The sequence below is a fragment of the Mastigoproctus giganteus genome, chromosome 9, assembly GCF_048544385.1.
Source record: "Mastigoproctus giganteus isolate SK-2022 chromosome 9, ASM4854438v1, whole genome shotgun sequence".
NCBI lineage: Eukaryota > Metazoa > Arthropoda > Arachnida > Uropygi > Thelyphonidae > Mastigoproctus > Mastigoproctus giganteus.
Window position 1 is genome coordinate 113,987,898 of NC_143583.1, and position 17,845 is coordinate 114,005,742.

The following is a 17,845-nucleotide window of genomic DNA, read 5'->3' on the forward strand; positions in this document are numbered from 1 at the left end:
GGGACCTGATTGCGGATCTGATCACTACCTCATCTGGGCGAAGGTGCAGCTCAAACTACGATATGCAAAAAGATCATCTCGGTCAGCCAAGCTGGACTGGAGGCAACTAATGAATGTTGCCAACAAACAGGCATATCAGATCGCCCTATCCAACCGCTTTGAGACACTGGCCACGTCCGAGGATATAAATGAAGAAGAAAAGCAGATCTCTGATGCCATCCTGGAATGTGCCAAGCCCCTATGCCCACCTGCCCGACGCCGAACATAACCATGGATATCAGACGAGTGCCTCGACCTCGTGGACAAACGGAAACAGGCAAAATTGGTCAACTTTGAACGGTACCGGCAGTTAAACCGAGAAGTCCGACAGAGGATGAAAGCGGAGAGAGAAGCATACTGGAACCAAGTGGCAGGCATCTTGAAGAGGCGGCATCCAAGCATGAGTACCGCACTCTCTACCGTACCCTCAGATGTCTGAGTGGAAAGACCAGATTGACTAGTGACAACATCAAGAATGCTGATGGGACCTTCGTGCAATCACCATCCGAACGCCTGCAACGGTGGAGTGAATTCTTTAAAGCATTGTATAATCACGACCCACCTCAGGGACCACCAACAACCGCACCACCGATCGATCCCCCTGAGGTCTCCATGGTCGATGTCGAGCCTACAGTAGAAGAAGTGAAAGCAGCCATAAAATCCCTAAAGAATGGCAGGGCACCAGGAGTGGACCAACTCACCACAGAAGCGATCAAAGCCGGGGGAGATGTACTGCTTCGCCAACTACACTCACTCCTCAAAACCATCTGGTGCACTGAACAAATTCCGCTAACATGGAGGAAAGCCATTATTGTGCCAATCCACAAGAAAGGTGATAATCGAGATTGTAAGAACTACTGTGGCATTAGTCTCCTTTCCATCATCGGAAAGGTCCTTATGAAGATCATTCAGTCAAGGCTGCAAAAACATCGCGAGCAAACCAGTCGAGAAGAACAGGCAGGATTTAGACCCGGGCGAGGATGCTGTGATCAAATCTTCGCCATCCATCAACTGATGGAGGAGAGGATCCGGTGTGGACAGCGAACTGTCATTGTTTTTATTGACTTTAAGTCTGCTTTCGACTGTGTCCACCGGCCCGTCTTATGGAAATTGCTAGAGGTCGAACATGTACCTCGAAAAGTCATCACACTCCTCCAAACTGCATACAATGGTTTAACCAGCCAGGTGCGCATCCAGAACGATTTATCTGAGGAATTTGCCATCCAAACTGGAGTCCGCCAAGGAAACGTAGCCTCCCCGTTGCTTTTTAACATCGTTGTCGACGCCATTATGAGGCAAGCATTCAGGAACAGACGGGGTATACAATATGGCAAGGATCACTATGTGACTGACTTGATGTTTGCCAACGATAGTGCTATCTTTGCCGGAAACAACGCTACCGACATCCTCTACGACATTGCCCGGCCATACGGGGTCAAAATCAATGCTGATAAGACAAAGGCCCTGACAACAGATGGGTCGCAAGCCATCGTCTATCTCGAAGGTGTCCAGATCGAGCAAGTGCAGGACTTTAAATACCTTGGGTCGCTGGTCCAGGAGAAGAAAGTTGCATTCACCGTGGAGATCCACAGCAGAATTGGACAGGTGGCCACTGCGTTCGCCTCGCTCAAATGGTGTCTGTGGAAGAGGACCAACATTTCCTCAAAGACTAAAATCCGACTCTTCCGGACTTTGATCCTGCCCATTCTCCTTTACGGATCGGAAACATGGATTTGTTTCAAGCTAGATTTAAACAAACTTGAGGTATTCCAAATGCGATGCCTGCGGCAGATCCTGGGCATCTCACTTCGCGACCACATCACTAATGATACCATCCGCGCCAGATACCAACAACAACCAACCATCGCCGACCAAATCCAGAAGCGAAGGCTTAGATGGTTTGGCCACGTATGTAGAATGGGCGCGAACAGAATACCATCCACACTCCTTTGGAGACAACGACCCACCCAATGGAGCATTCAACGGACCGCGCTTAGGAAAACGTGGGCCAAGCAAGTGGAAAATGACCTGAAGAGCCGACTTCTCGACCTTAATCAGGCCAGGACTGATGCCATGGATCGTAACGCATGGAAGAACATCACAGAGCAAGTCCGAAACCCTGCGGCACCTACAGCAGCGTACTGGTTGCGTGGCCAACCGCCTCCTCCAGCCGCCAGCTAAGGACCAAAGAAGAAGAATTAGAATTGCTGTTTAATAGAATTAAAATTCAATTCACACATGTGATCACAATGACGGGCACTTACTACACATTGTATAGTGAACGGTACTTTACTATGGTGACTTCATCGTAACATGATTGTACAGTGAACCAATTGCAAAGCAGGGGGCCATTGTATTTTTAAGTTTTTGTTACGTGAAACTTTGGATAATTGGGGCAGCCGCTTAATCGGGCCAAAATGCACTAGTCCTGATGTGTCCCAAATAACCGGAATCAACTGTATTAGCTTATGATGTATCACAGCCACAGGCTTCAACATCCAACAATTAATCACGCAGTTTGTGTACATGATTGGCAGTACACGCCCTCATGTTCCACTCTTAACTGTCAGTTTGACTGAGAAAGGTTAACAAATTAACCGAAAGCTTTTGTATGTATCTAATATATGTATGTGTTTTTCCTATTATTAAACTTGTCATAATTTATTCTGTCTCCGTTTCGCTCTGTGTCCACAGTAATTCGATATTAATGTATTAACTTAATTGAAAGGATCACAATTTTCAGAGTCAGAAACAACTGTCATATGGAGGGAGAGGTGTGCATTCCTTGCTGATAGAGAGTTCTGGTGAAACAGATCCAGTTGATTATGTGGCCTTAATGAAATCAAGCTTCAGTTGCCTTACACCTTGGTGCTGCTTCCTTATTACTGTAATTGAAATTCTCTTCCTTATTAATTGAAATTCTCTAAAATGTTCATAATAAGGAAGCACATCAGGTTCTGATGATGATTCAATATAATGTATGATGTCGTCCATATGTTGTCTTAGACAGTTTAGAATGAGGTGTAACTGATTCTTTGTCATCATCATCCTCTTGTTCTCCATGAAGGACATTTTCTGCAATCTCTCCCTCAGAAAAAATTTGATAGCCCGAATCACCTTCATCATTTTTGAGCCACTGTTCCACATTATTCTCAGTTGCATTTTTGTTGCCTGTCCTCAGGAGAGTGGCCCGAAAATTAGACGTCAGAACTCCCTTAAAGTCCATTTCAGGTTCTACGTCATAACTTCCAAGCATTGGCCAAGGTAGTAATTGTTATATCTTTCCATGCAGCTGCTAAGTTGAAGATAGCAGATCTGATGTTGTATGCATGTAACTTTTGCAGTGTCCTGGTGCCTCTTGTATCTTCTTCTTCTGCATCTTCTGTTTCTTCCAAAACAACCATCACCTCTTCCAAAAACTTCTTATACAACCTTTTACATGCAATGATTACACCCTGATTCATTGGCTGTATTAGTGAATTAGTTAGGAAGCAGAAAAACACATTTAATTCTCCTATCCCTGCTAACTAATCTCTCAGTATTAGGATGAGCAGGTGCATTATCTAGCAGTAAAACAGCTTTTATTTCATTATTTCAGCACATGTGCTGAAAATTCCTTCTAATTGAAAATTCATTAGACAGATGTGTGACATGTGTGACACTATCAGATATAAAAAGACTGTCTGATGTGTGACACTATCAGATATAAAAATAGGTTCCTTTTTTCCCTTTAGGAAAGAAATTTTTTGTCCGTATATCTGAAGTCTGTTAAATCGAGGGCCTACTGTATATGTACAATTTTTTTTAGCCTTAATCCTTATTTTTACCTTAATATTTTTCATACTATTGACACTGCATTGAGACTACCTTGATTAGCATTCTTGTAAAAGAATGCTAATCTTTTCCTTTTGCTTTTTGGCTTTATTTCACATTCTTTCTACTGTTATGGACAAGTATAGAAATGCAGTTCCTGATACATGGTTGGGTGTAGTCCCATGAATTACCTAACCACGTATCAATATTTACTTCTGCTGACATTAGAATTTGCATTTTTGCCTTCCTTCTATAGTATTCTCTGTTGTGAGAAGTAATTTTGTCTCAAGAATGTCGTAGTACACTTCAAAATTTATTATACCTCCACAAATTCAAGATGACCAACTTCTCTCTGTGAAAATCAGCCCTATATCATTTGAGATGAAGAATATATTTCACTGTGGAGACTATACAGTCAAGCTGAAACTTTTGTCCTCTTTGTTCTGCTGGCTATCTGAACCATGCAAGTTGAATTTTGATTTATCAGAGAAAACAACACATTTCCATTGATCCTCAGACCAACTAGTATGTTCTTTTGCCCACTTTAGATGCTAAGCTTTCATTTTTTATGTCAAAAGTGGTCTTTTTTTGGGTGGATGTGTTACTAATCTCGATGAGAAAAGGGCTGTAATAGTACTCACCTTTACTCTAATCTCCCATACTGTTTTGAGATCTGTCGATGAGGATCTTCTGTTTTGGACACACAAGCGGACCAGGAATCTGTTCTGCATGGTAGAAGATATTCCTGGTTTCTGTTTAGACTGCCAATTTCTGATAATTTTCATAAAAAACATGCCACTGTTGGCTGTTACAATGAATCCTTTTAGCTATTTCATGCACAGAATGTCCTTCTGCATTCAATGGAGCAGCAATACTCTTCTTATGTTGTGCTAATTGTGAAAATAGCCACTGTAATAGCACAGAATACTGGACTCATGCCGTATGCACTGTATTTATACTGCGGCGCCTCCGTAGCCAGGTGGGAAGGAGCAGCAGTGCGTGGCACACGCTTCTTGATTAGACCGGGGTTCGAGCCCGTCACCACCAAATACGGAGGATGCGGAAAGGTCAGGGAATGACCACCGCATATCCCGGAGCAATATGGCCTTAGTTGCTAATGCTCCTAAAAACCAAATAACAATAACAACAAATAACATATTTATACTGCCAAGGGTGGTGCAGTCATGTATGGCATGTGACATCGTCTAAGAGAACTTGATAGAGCTGGATGATGCAATAGGGTATTGCTATTACAAAACACATGATAATTTGGTGAATTTTGCAAGTGATGCAATTTTTTTGAGCACTACTGTATCCGAATAATGTTACTTGTACTGTATGTGGATTATCAGTAAGTCCAGAACAATAAATGTTTGTTGATTAAAATTTAGCTGTGAATTCAATAGAACTCATTAACATTGTACAGCAGGAGCAATTGAATTTTATTAGTACTGCAGTTACACTGAAGCATGTTCAAAAGAAATATCACAAAAGATGTTTGAAATGAGTGCCGTGTGACAGGAGATAAGTTTCAAACAGCATGAGAAGGAATACTATACATATGTGAGTAGCGGCACTATGTTGTTTTTATTTGGCAGTGGCAGCTTCGTGGATGTGATTCAACAAGTCATCTTGATTGTTAACCTCTGTGGTGTAAACAATTTGCTTCATGTGAAGCCACACATAAAAATCCAATGTAAGGTCAGGAGAGTGGCAACCAAGAAATGGGACCTTTGCAGCCAGTGATTTCTGTTAATGATAATTTAAGAATGTTCTTACTAGTTATCCAAAATGTGGAGGTGCTCCATTGTGCTGGAACACGTATTGACGTGTACAGTTAAAGGAACATTATCCAGAAGCATTGACAATGTTCTCTGCAGAAACTGTGAGTAATGATTTGGGTTTAGGTGGGCCTGGAACTCATGATGAATAAAGTTATCTCCCACAGTGCCAGCCCACATATTGACGCTAAACCTCACCTGGAAATGGGATTGTTGAATGGTGTGAAGATTTTCCACTGACATGTATATTGTGAATATGCATATTGAATATCCCATTTTGTCCAAATGTTTTTTTGTTGGTCCACAAGATATTGACAAGAAAGTCAGGAATGTTGTAGTAGTAGTAATAGTGGCATGTGATGCAAGTGTATGAGCTTATGCAGCATCAGCCAAAAAAAAAAAATTCACACAACCATTCTCACTAAATGTTTGTCCAGTTCCTCCTTAAATTTATTTAACCTATCAACTTCCACAATGACAGATGGAAGTTTGCTCCAGCAATTAACCGCCCGCTGGCTAAAGGCAAATTTCCGCACATCTATTCTACATCTGTCTTTTCTCAATTTGAATTTATGCCCTCTTAGGTTCGTAATCTGAACAAGTGGAAGAATCCCATCAGAATTCAGCGTGCTCAACCCATTCAAGGCCTTATACACCTCAATCAGATTACCTCGCAGGTGCCTAGTCTCCAACCGCTGCAATTTGCAGAACTCAATCCTCTCTTGGTAAAAGGATCCCTTCATTCCCCTCACCAATCTTGTTGCCCTTCTCTTACACGCTCAAGCAAATCTACATCCTTCCTAAAATGAGGCCTCCAGACATGTACGCAGTACTCAAGACATGGCCTGACCATTGCCTTGTACAGAGGGACAATCACTTCCTTCTCCCTGCTAGCAAAATTCCTGCAGGTCATTGACAAAACCCTATGACCTGCCCTGCAGCCTGTCTGCATTGCTCAGAAAACTTCATATCTGACTGCACAATTACTCCCAGGTCTTTTTCATTTTCTGCCACCTTAAGTGTAGTACCACACAATTGGTACGTTCCTCTGGGGTTACTTCTACCCATAAGCAGTACTTTGCATTTAGCATTAGCATTAGTAGAAGCATATGATGCAAGAAAGCAAGCTTATGCAGCATCAGCCAAAAAAAAAAAAAAAAAAACCCACTCCCATTTCACCCCTCCGTTCATTTGAAATACCTGTCCAGCTGAGCCTTAAATGTATTTAGGCTATCAACTTCCACAACAAGGGATGGAAGTCTGTTTCACCAACCAACTACCCGCTATTTAAAGGCAAATTTCTGCACATCTATCCTACATCTGTCTTTCCTCATTTGAATTTAAGCCCTCTCAGGTGATTATTCTGAGGAAGAATCCCATCGACACTGATATATATATAAATAAACAGATTATTGTTGATTTAATAGTGATTGATCTAGATGTATGTTGTTTCCATAAGCAGTCCATGTCTGGCTATACAGCTACTGGAAAGAAAAGTTAGGAAAGTACTTAGGATAGCAATAGACACTGCTGCTCTGTATTGCACTAATAGCTCAGAGTGTTGAAGGATTTTAGGGGAAGGACAGTGAAAAGTCCTTTTCAATCAATACTAAATATATACTTACTAGCTCTATCTTTGCAGCCAGCACAAGATAGGCAAGTATTTTCGAATAAATATTTTTATTTAAAAAAAATTACTTAAGCAAATAATTCCTTTGAACACACACACACACACACACACGCGCACACACACACACACACACACACACACACACACACACACACACACACACACACACACACACACACACACACACACACACACACACAGAGTGCTTTTTTTGTAAAAACGTAGATGCTGGTACTCATTCTTTGCTATCAGGAAAAATTGAAAATTAAAAGGATATGAAAAGTACTGTAAAAATATTTTTTCCTGATATTGTTACTTTAGTAGTAATGTTTTTGGAATAAGAACAACAAATTGAGTATATTAACACAGTTTATTAAGCATAAATTTATTTATTCAAGTATATAAAAAATAAGTAAAATGTGAGTAAAATAAGTAAAAAAATAATAACATAAGTAAAAATAATTTTATAATAAATTTTTTGTAGAATATTCTAAATTTTTATTAAGTTCTCATCCGACACCCTACTGACTTCTTTTCTTCCTCTTTGTGTGTCGGTTGCTGAATGCCGTTTCCAAAGCAGCCGTGAATCGACATATTTTGCTGGATCGAAGTGGGTCAGCAGTTGGCCTACAATTTTAAGAAACAATAGTGAAGAAACATTTTTTGTCATCAATGAGGTGTTGGTTGGGCTGGCGATCAGATTCACTTGTGAAAATTCATGTTCACTCGATGAAATTGGTATCGCACTCAGAGCGCTCGTCAAATGCTTCAATTCTTCCGAAACCTTCTTATCAATTAGGTATCCACGAATTGCATCTCTTTCGTTTAACTGTAACCTGATTGGCAATTTCTAACTTCATTTTCACCAAATGTCAACAATTCGTGTTTAGAAGAATTAATATCTTCATTGTCCTCGTTTTCCTTCTCTCATCATCGGTATTGTCACTAGTTCTTAAATTTGAATTTTTTCTTTTATTTTTTTTGAAACTGTCCAAAATGTCAGTGTCATTCAGATATTCAGGTACTGTGACCATGTAAACAGAGATGGGGAAAATTTACGGAAAAATGTGGATAATGCACTTCTGCGAAACAACAGATGATTATTTGTGGGGGTTAAAGGAAAATCACTTTTCTAATTCTTGAACAGGGTGCTTACAATTGATTCACAGAGGTGTCCAACCTATGGCCCATGAGGAAAGTGAACTAAAACAGCATTTTAAATTTTGCTAATTATCAAAAAAATTCTCATTAAATGTTTTGTTCAGTAAATGTAATTGTGTATTGTACTTAATAAAATTTTCGAATATTTTCAATTTTACTTTTACGCGCAACAAGATATGAAAAATGTAACTCACTAAGGAAATTTAACTTTGAATTTTTTTCAATATGGCCCCTGTACTGGGAAAAGGTTGGACACCACTGCAGTAGAAAGTGGGCCAAAGCCCATTGGGAATACACCTTGATCTGCTCACTCTTGACCAGCGCGTATGTGGGACAGGTGGTCAGATAGGTTTTACCAGGTACCACTAAGTTTTAGAATGGTAATTTAGCTCTCTTAATTCGTGCAGCAGCACTAATTGCCCGAAGGCCAGAAATGCGAACAGTGCATACCGAGTCAATTCTCTCCTAATCCGTTGCGCTATATGAAAATTTTCTTTGCTCAACGGAAACTATTTTAGATGTAACTGCCAAGGAGAATTCAAAATAATTCGCTATAAAAGGACTTCATTAAACAGACGACTGAATGAGTAATTTAGAATTACAAAAATGGTTATACAGTTTTATATAGAAAATATCTTAAGAATAGACATTAAAAAAAAAAAAAAATGCAAATTTAGTTAAATAATTTTAAGCTTATTTGAATAGTAGGTAAACATGTGAAAAAAATTAACTGAATATTACAACAAATTTCGAAGTGCACTGCATCCAAATGCCATACGTCACTATTAATAAAGGTGCTGGTACGCTGTATTGTGCACTGTCCAAAAAAAAAGCCACTGTGTATATATATATTTGTTACCTATTTTAAGTAATAATTAAATGAACATCCCCCAAGCTATGATGCCACTGGGGGCTGGCCTGTTTTCATTGAGCTGTGCAGTCTGGTTGCAGTTTTTCACCAGCTTGCTTAATTGCTGTTGAATATGCACCCATCCATCAGCATGATGTAATTGAAACTTTGATTCATCAGACCAGGTGACTCTACTAGTCATCCAAAGTCCAGGAATGGTACTCCCATTCCACTCTAGGCATAGGTGTCAACAACAGTTAACACAATTGCACAAAAAGGTTTCCTGCTTCGTAGGCATCTCCGCAAGAGGGTCCAGTGGGTTGTTTGGACAGTATGTGCCAACTGCCACTCACGTAGACTTGCAACCATTGGTGGTCTTCCCATCCTAGTATATTGGGTGGTTGTGTGTCCATCTTCAGACCATTCCTGCTACATTTTCACTGTGAAAGCCCTTGAACACCTGAAAATTCCTGTGGTTGCTGAGATGCTGGTCACCACCTTCCTAGTACCATAAATCATTCCCTTGTTTAAACTCTGTTAGATTCTTTCCTTTCCCTATTGTATGGGCTTTGTACTGACAAACTGACAGATACTACATGTGGCATTGCTGTATATGTTGCCCTGGTGACATTGCTATATATGTTGCCCTGGTGACATTGCAGCTATTTGCTGTGGATGTGTTCAGTTGTGGAGACAGATGGTTGTAATGTTTTGGCTTATAAGTGTAATTTTGCTTTCAGCTAACTCACATCACACAGATTCTCTGCTGATGTTACTTTCTGACATGGCAAAATCTCTTTTTGCCCTTGTGCCTCTTTTAATTAGAAGTATGAATCCAGCACCTCCTATCTTCCCTATCCTTCCTGAATATATTGTACATACAAAGTGAAATGTATCATTCCCAATTTCTAGGTAACACTACGCTTGCCTATTATGTCACCATTAGTTGTCCTAACAGGCAGTTCAAATTCTTCTGTTTTATTGGCAACATTCCTGACATTATCACAGACACATTTCAGACCAAGTTTTCCACTGTAGTTTACCACCCTTGTGGTAAACTACAGTGGAAAATAAGCCAAATACTACATCCCATGTAGTATTTGGCTTATTTTCTAAGGTTTTATCTTCTCGCTCATTTGAAATGTTGCCACCCTTGGAACATCTTGCCAACATTGGCTGTTATGACAACAAAAATATGGGGCATTGTTTTAACCCATATCATGAGATAAATGCATGTCTATATACTGAGACTTTAAGTCAGGCAAGGGCAACCGTTCCTAGTTCGGTGGCCAAATTATCGTTCTGTCTCCAAGTCAAGGGCTGGACCAAATTATTAAATAAAATAAATTAATATTAAATGAATTAAAACAAGTTGCTACTTCATATTTAATTTATTTATAATATAATGCTTTGGTATAAAGCTCTACATAAATTTTATAATATAATGAACGACATAGCAATTTAATGTGAAGATTGGCCTTGTACTTGAACTATGAGACTCATCAATATTGACGTTAATATTACTTAAGGATAATTGCATAGAATTTTCGAGGTTTTCGTCTGTTATTCTTGTCCGAATTTTTGATTTATTGTATTTCATCCTCGAAAAAAACTGCTCACACATATATGTGCTGCTGAAAAGACAAATAATTTTTCTTGAAAAGGTGCGTAAATTTGTATATTTTTCTTCCACCAAATAAAATTTATAAAAATCCGTCAAAGCAATGTTGTTAAATTGTGATTTTAGCACTAAATCTGCCTGAAGCTCAATAAGTTCCATCTGTAAGTTTTCTGGTATATTATTTACATCAGCATCCATCGGACGAGCAAATATAGCGAATGTGGAGTCTTTGTTTTGGACGTTGGCAAACCTTGTATCAAGTTGCTTTATTCCTTCAGTTCTTCTCCATAACAATTATAAGGGATATTTTTATGAGTTGTTAGAGTAGGAAAATGATAACAATTTTTAGCTCTTATCTGACTTTCCAACAATCTTAGTTTATTACAAAAAGCTTTGACATGTCCATGCAGTTCAGGAACCAATTGTCCTTGTTTTTGCAATTTTAGATTCATTTCGTTTAGGTATCCGGTGACATCTACAAGAAATGCTAAATCACACACCCACTCATCATCTTTTACTTGGTTAATTGTGTTTCCTTTTATGTCCATAAAATCTGCAATGTCTTGTCTCAGATCATAAAATCGTTTTAATATTTTACCTTTACTCAACCACCTCACTTCACAATAATAAGACACATCTTCATAATCTGAAAATAGGTCTGCCAAATACTCCTTAAATTGGCGGTGATTAAGGGCACGTGACTTAATAAAGTTAATACTGGCTACTAAAACTTCCATAACATTTGTGAATTTAATCGATTTTGCACACAGATTTTGTTGGTGGATAATGCAGTGAAAATTTGTTAAATTTTCCTGATGGATCTGTAGTTCTATTGCTCTTTCATGAACTATTCCAATAAATCTCTTCCATGCACCAACCATTGCAGGGGCTCCATCAGTGCATGTGCCAGATAGTGAACTCCATTTAAGCCCAGATCTCTCGGACTGTGTTGACTGTTTTGAATATATATCCACTGGTAGTTGTTCCTTTTAATGGCTGAAGTGGCAATAATTCTTCTGTGATGTTGAAATCCGCATCAACTCCTCTAAGAAATATTGCTAGTTGTGCTGTATCGGAGGCATCGGTGCTGTCATTGAAAGCAATTGAAAATGCTTTCAATCTAGCAATCTTCTCTTTTAAACTTTTTTTGATATCATCAGCCATAATTTCTGTCCGTTGGACAACAGTACGTCTCGGCAAACGAATATTCTCGATGTCTTTTTCTTTTCGGACATATTATACTTGAAACATCTGGCAGACATTCTTTGATAAATTCTCCTTCACCAAATGACTTAAAATGCTTAGCGTTTTTTTTTTTTTTTTGCTTACCACAAAGCTGGCTTTGACAATGCTTTGGTGCTGCGTTCTTTGCTTGTTGAACATTTGCTGCTGGGTATCCAAGTTCTTTTTAAACTTCTGTATTTCATCTTTTTCGTAGTTGTCCATCAATTTTTTGGCGATCCACATGTCTCGAAGTAAAGTGTCTCTTCAAGTTGTATTCTTTGTTGACAGATACGGATTCCTTGCACAGCAGGAATACAGGAAATCCTTTATTCAGAATAAAATAATAATCCTCTGTCCATTTGTCTTGAAATTGACGATTCTCTCTGCATCTACTTTTTTTTTTTTTTTTGACATAACTCCTGACATTGTCCCAAATTTATAAGCGATATTCAGAACTGTCAAACAAACTGTCTTCTACACCGCAGGCACTGAACAGAACACAACATCAACACAGGCACCGAACAGAACACAACATCAACACGGGCACCGAACAGAACACAACATCAACGTAGGCACCGAACTGACACGTTATAACACGTTCACACACGCCGCTAGTTCAAGTGAGAAAGAGACCTTGGTGGGAGAAAACATGGTGTGTTTTGCGCAAGTCATATGACATCAGCTTAATGTGAGTTAGTAGAACACACCATGTTTTCTCCCACTATGAATCAGACAAACTTCGTTGAAATAGATTAGGGCCGGGTCAAAAGAAGTAGAGGACTGGGGGGTTGCCCATATGTGCTTTAAGTATTGCTGAGGATACTCTTAAGGATAAGTATTACAGAGGATACTCTGAACATTGCTGAAGATACTCTTAAGGTATCCTCAGCAATGTTCCCTCAAATTTTTAAATGGCTTGTGTGTGTGCAAAAAGTTCAAGTTGTATAATGTTTTTCCTAGTGATAAATACCTGTGTGCACTGAATTGAGTGTATGTAAAATTGTAAACCTGAAATTTTTTTGTTAATATAGTCATTCTCATAGCTACTGTTGTCTTTGCATGTTTTAACAGAAAATGAGCTATTTTGTTTTTTGATGAAGATGAACAAGAAATTGACACGAATATTGTTTTATTCTTATGTTATGCAATTTATAATGCAAATAAATATAACTACAGTCTGTACAGTGTATAAATTTCTTGGACGACCTGACCATGTTTGTTTTATTATTATCATATTTTTTTTTTGGAATTTAATTTTTTGTGTGCAGTTCAATTTCCTGTCTGCACTGATTTCAAAACCTGTGTACGTGCAAATTCAAAAACAGCTTAAAGGGAACATTGACCCTCAGTGATACTGGTAAAAACCCTTACTTCACCTTTGTTCAAATGAATACCATATCTACAAAGATACCCTTTACATACAAATGTAGGCCACACTGGTAAAAATTTCCCAGCAGAAGCTTTGTGGAGTGACTCAAGTCTTGAGTTAATCCACAAGGCTTGCAGCATATAATCTCTTCTATTGTATCTGTGCAGAATTGAAGACATGTACATATTCTGACCTAACTCGTCTGTTTTTTAGCATGGTCCTATATTTATCCAACAAATCATCAGGTCATGTTAGTTTGATATCATTAAGTCCTCACATGAATAATGCTTTCTCCCCTCCCCCTAAAATCTGACAATCTGTTGGTAATATTGTCTGTTTCCCAGCAGCCACACCCTGGTTCTAGTCCACCTATCTTCTATTGCCAAAAAAGTTACCCATTCCCTGACAATAGATTTTCCCAACAAAACTAAATCTTCTTTAACCAGAGCAATATATATTTGACTATTCTGTTCTGGGATCTGAATTGTGGGTGCATCACTTGGCAAGTCACAAGATACTTGAGTCTTTGACAAGCTCCTAGTTACATTTGTTTGTAAGGAAAGCACTTGTTTCTTCAGTGACTCAAATTCTTCTAGTAATGCATCTAGTATTAACTTGAGATTGATACACTCCTTATATCAGGTTCAAAGAAAGGAATAATTATTTGAGCTTGGTTTGTCCCAAGCTGACCTTAGAATATATGCCACAGGCTATACAAGACAAACTCAAAACTCACACTGGAACTGCCAGCAGCCAGGTCATGATATCCTCGGATGATGTATTAAAGTGGATCTTGTAACAATCATTATTTAGATAAACTTTAAACAAGAAAGATTACAAAATATAAATTTACAATATACAACTGAATTTAAATTAATAAAGTGTTACAGAAATTAAACTGTTATGAAACTATTGACTAGTGAAATTAAAATTAAGCTACTAAAGTTATCGGGGAGAATGTAACTTTGTAGAATTACTGAAAGAAAATTTACAAAATTACTGAAAAAAGATTTAAAATTTATAGAAATTAAATTTAAACAAATGTGAACAAAAAATTTGTCTACTAGACACCAGCTCTTAATCCATTTTAGTTAATCTGCTGGATCCAACTTAAAACATTGCTCTCTTCTACTGCCTACACTGAATACTTGAAAATATTGGTATTCTTATATAATTTATGTAAGAAAATACCACTATTTTCTTATACAAGGAGGAAATGTATTCTGATAATGATTTTAGTTAATTTAATTAATATATCCTTTTATTTATATTCACAAGCAATTATATTGATACATCAACCGTGTTGTATTAAAATAGTTTACCTTTAATACTGCAAAATAAATGTACATAACATAGCTATTTACAATTAAAACTATTTACAATAAAATAAGATAAAAGCATTATAAAACGTTAAAATACTTTAAAACACACAAAATACTGGATACTGAAGCTTTCAGAGGCATCTGCCTCCTTTCTCAAGTTCATGGCTCATGTGGTTCCACAGGCGCACGGGTGGTATTCCCCTCATTTGTACTAGAACCGGAAATGGCTCGGGAGCGTGCCAGGCGGAATCGGTCATCCCGTCCGAGTATTTATAGTTAGTATTATTTTCTTATTAATTTTAATATTGAAGAGGCTATGCCTGACGTGCAGGAACTTTTTTATTATTTTGATTGTAATATTATTTTGGTTAATATTCTGATTATATTTACAGAAACAATTTTTAGAGAATATTATTGGAATACAGTAGAGCATTGATAATCTGAACTAATTGGGCCGGGGTGGGGGGGTGAGTTCGGAATTCCGATTTGTTCTGATTTTTGAACTTATCAAAAATACTGTTCTCAAGGCTTAAAAAAAAAAAAAAAAAGAAAGTTTAGTAAGTTTAAAATAAAATCACTAAGTTGTACTTACATATTTTTATTCATAGGTAACAAAACAGATGTAACTTTCATCCACAATAACACATATGTATTGGCCTTTAACAAAAATATTTACTTATTTTTTGCTGCACCATTTGTGAACTTCATTTCTTTGCTACTTCTCAGCAAGAGTAGTTGAGTTGGAAAGCATTCAGTTTGTTGATCATTTATCGATTCAGTATCTAGGTTTTTTTTTTTTGTCAATTTTCACATATCATTTAATTTTGTTAATTGGTAAGGTAATAAAAGTGTAAATTTGTATATTCCTCCGATTTTCGCTTATTAAAATTGCTATTTAATAGAATCAAAATTCAATTTGCAAACATGAGCATAATAACCAGCACTTATTGTAATTATTTTATGGCACCAGCATAAAAAAAAATAAATGCTGGCTTGTTTGGATTTTCGACGCTCTACTGCATTTGACTGAACAAAAAAGAACTCGGGTAATTCCAAGTTACCAAATTTGTTATAAGAGTTTTTTATTTCTTATAAATGCCATGTAACTTATTTTATTATAAGGAATATGGATAATGTTTAATTAAATATGGCTTTTTATTTAGTCAGAAATCTAGCAAGAATATACAGGACAAGAGCATGGCATCTCATCATGTAAGTCGTAGTAATGTGTGTATGCCTAGGACCACTAAATCCTATCTTATGCGGTTAGAAAAACTGAAGAACCAACAAGAGAGGCAACAAAATTTAATAGTTAACAGACCATGTGGAAACCAGAGATCTGCTTTGACATTTCAAAAACAAAGGCAGTCTATGTGTTTGGCAGGGCACAGTTCTTCAAAGAATTTATGCAATAGCAATAAAATTAAAATTGGAAAAATATCTAAAAATAATAAAATTGTAGTTGAAAAGAAGAAAGAGCAAGTTAGAAGATCTACTCTAAGGCCATCTATATCTGTGTTGAGGAATAAAAATCATATAAAGTCAATCACACCCACATGTTTAAAGTAAGTATTTTAAAGATGTTAGTAATGTTTATAAACTTTAGCTTTGGGATATACATTGAGTACTGTTTAATTTTTATTTATTAAATTTTCTGTCTTTATATGAAGAGAAATCTATACTATTAAGAATTTCAAATAACTTGGATATTAGTTGAAAGCTGTTGTTGTTGTTGTTGTTGTTATTTGGATTTTAGGAGCATTAGCAACTAAGGCCATATTGCTCCGGGGATATGCGGTGGTCATTCCCTGACCTTTCCGCATCCTCCGTATTTGGTGGTCACGGGCTCGAACCCCGGTCTAATCAAGAAGCGTGTGCTACGCACTGCTGCTCCTGCCCACCTGGCTACGGAGGCGCCTAGTTGAAAGCTAAGTATTTATAAGGCAGTGATAGTGCTGTGTAAATTTTGAAATTGACAAAATTTTTTTGGATAGTGAACATTTGGAGAACTTCATTTGGTGGACTGTATATAGGCACTCCTCGACTAACGTACTTCGTTGGTTTTTTCATGTACGTAAGTCCAACTTTGATCTTATAGATACTAAATACATGTACAATACAACTCACCGAGATTATAACTCCCAACAAACTTCAGACTGTATGTATGGTATTGTTTACATCATTTTACAATTTGTAATCAAGTAAAATGAGGCTGAAAAAAACACAATGAATATTAATATAGTGTATAAACAAGATACAAGAACAAAAATAAACAAGAGGGGTTTTTTTGGGTTGTAAAATTTAAAATAGTAAAAAAGGTAAGCAATTAATAACACGTACAAATTACAACTAACACGATAGTATGCACAAGTGAGATACGGAGTAACAAGTTTATGAAACTTAAATAGGAATGAAGAGAAGATTCTGAAAATGTATTTATGTTTTTTTATAAGATTGAAGATTTTGGTGAAGGGGAAACATATTTCACCATAATAATGTAAAAAACCCACAGAATTCTGGCTATCGGTATTAATGCAAATGCAATAAGATCAAGTTTACTACCTGTTTATAATAGATTGCACTAACAGAAAATCCCAATAAATCGGAACTGCAAGTTGTTTTTATTGTTTTATGGTAGTGACCTCCAGAAATATGCTTTAGAAAAATATCACGAAGGTATTCAAAATTGATTCTTACAACGAAACATAGCAATAAACAGTGTTGGAATAGGGTTTTTTTTTTATTAGCATCAGCAACTAAGGCTGTATTGCTCCATTTATACTGTCTGTAAATTGCATGTGTTCTATGGTCGATTTTCTGTTTGCTGGATGAAAAACTTGAGTTTCCAGGACAATAAATGGTTTGGATTGGTTTTTTGCATTTTAATGGTTTGGATTGGTTTTTTGAAATTTGATTCTATAAAGCGGCCGATTCTAATGTTCATGTTAACTTGTGCCTACTTATTTCAGGGCTTATGATTGTCTTTGACCAGACAATGTGTGGTAGTTCTCCCTCTCAGCCAATAGCAGCGTTTG

At 37.3% G+C, this 17,845-nt stretch overlaps 1 protein-coding gene across 1 annotated transcript in view; it reads left to right on the forward strand.

Annotated features, from left to right (window-relative positions):
- Positions 1 to 17,845, forward strand: part of LOC150080655 (uncharacterized) — a 175,048-nt gene that overhangs the window by 39,212 nt on the left and 117,991 nt on the right. Inside the window, exon 3 of the mRNA XM_090380774.1 lies at positions 15,974 to 16,375. Coding sequence (XP_090236900.1) covers positions 15,974 to 16,375 — 402 coding nt within the window. The remainder of the gene's footprint in view (positions 1 to 15,973; positions 16,376 to 17,845) is intronic.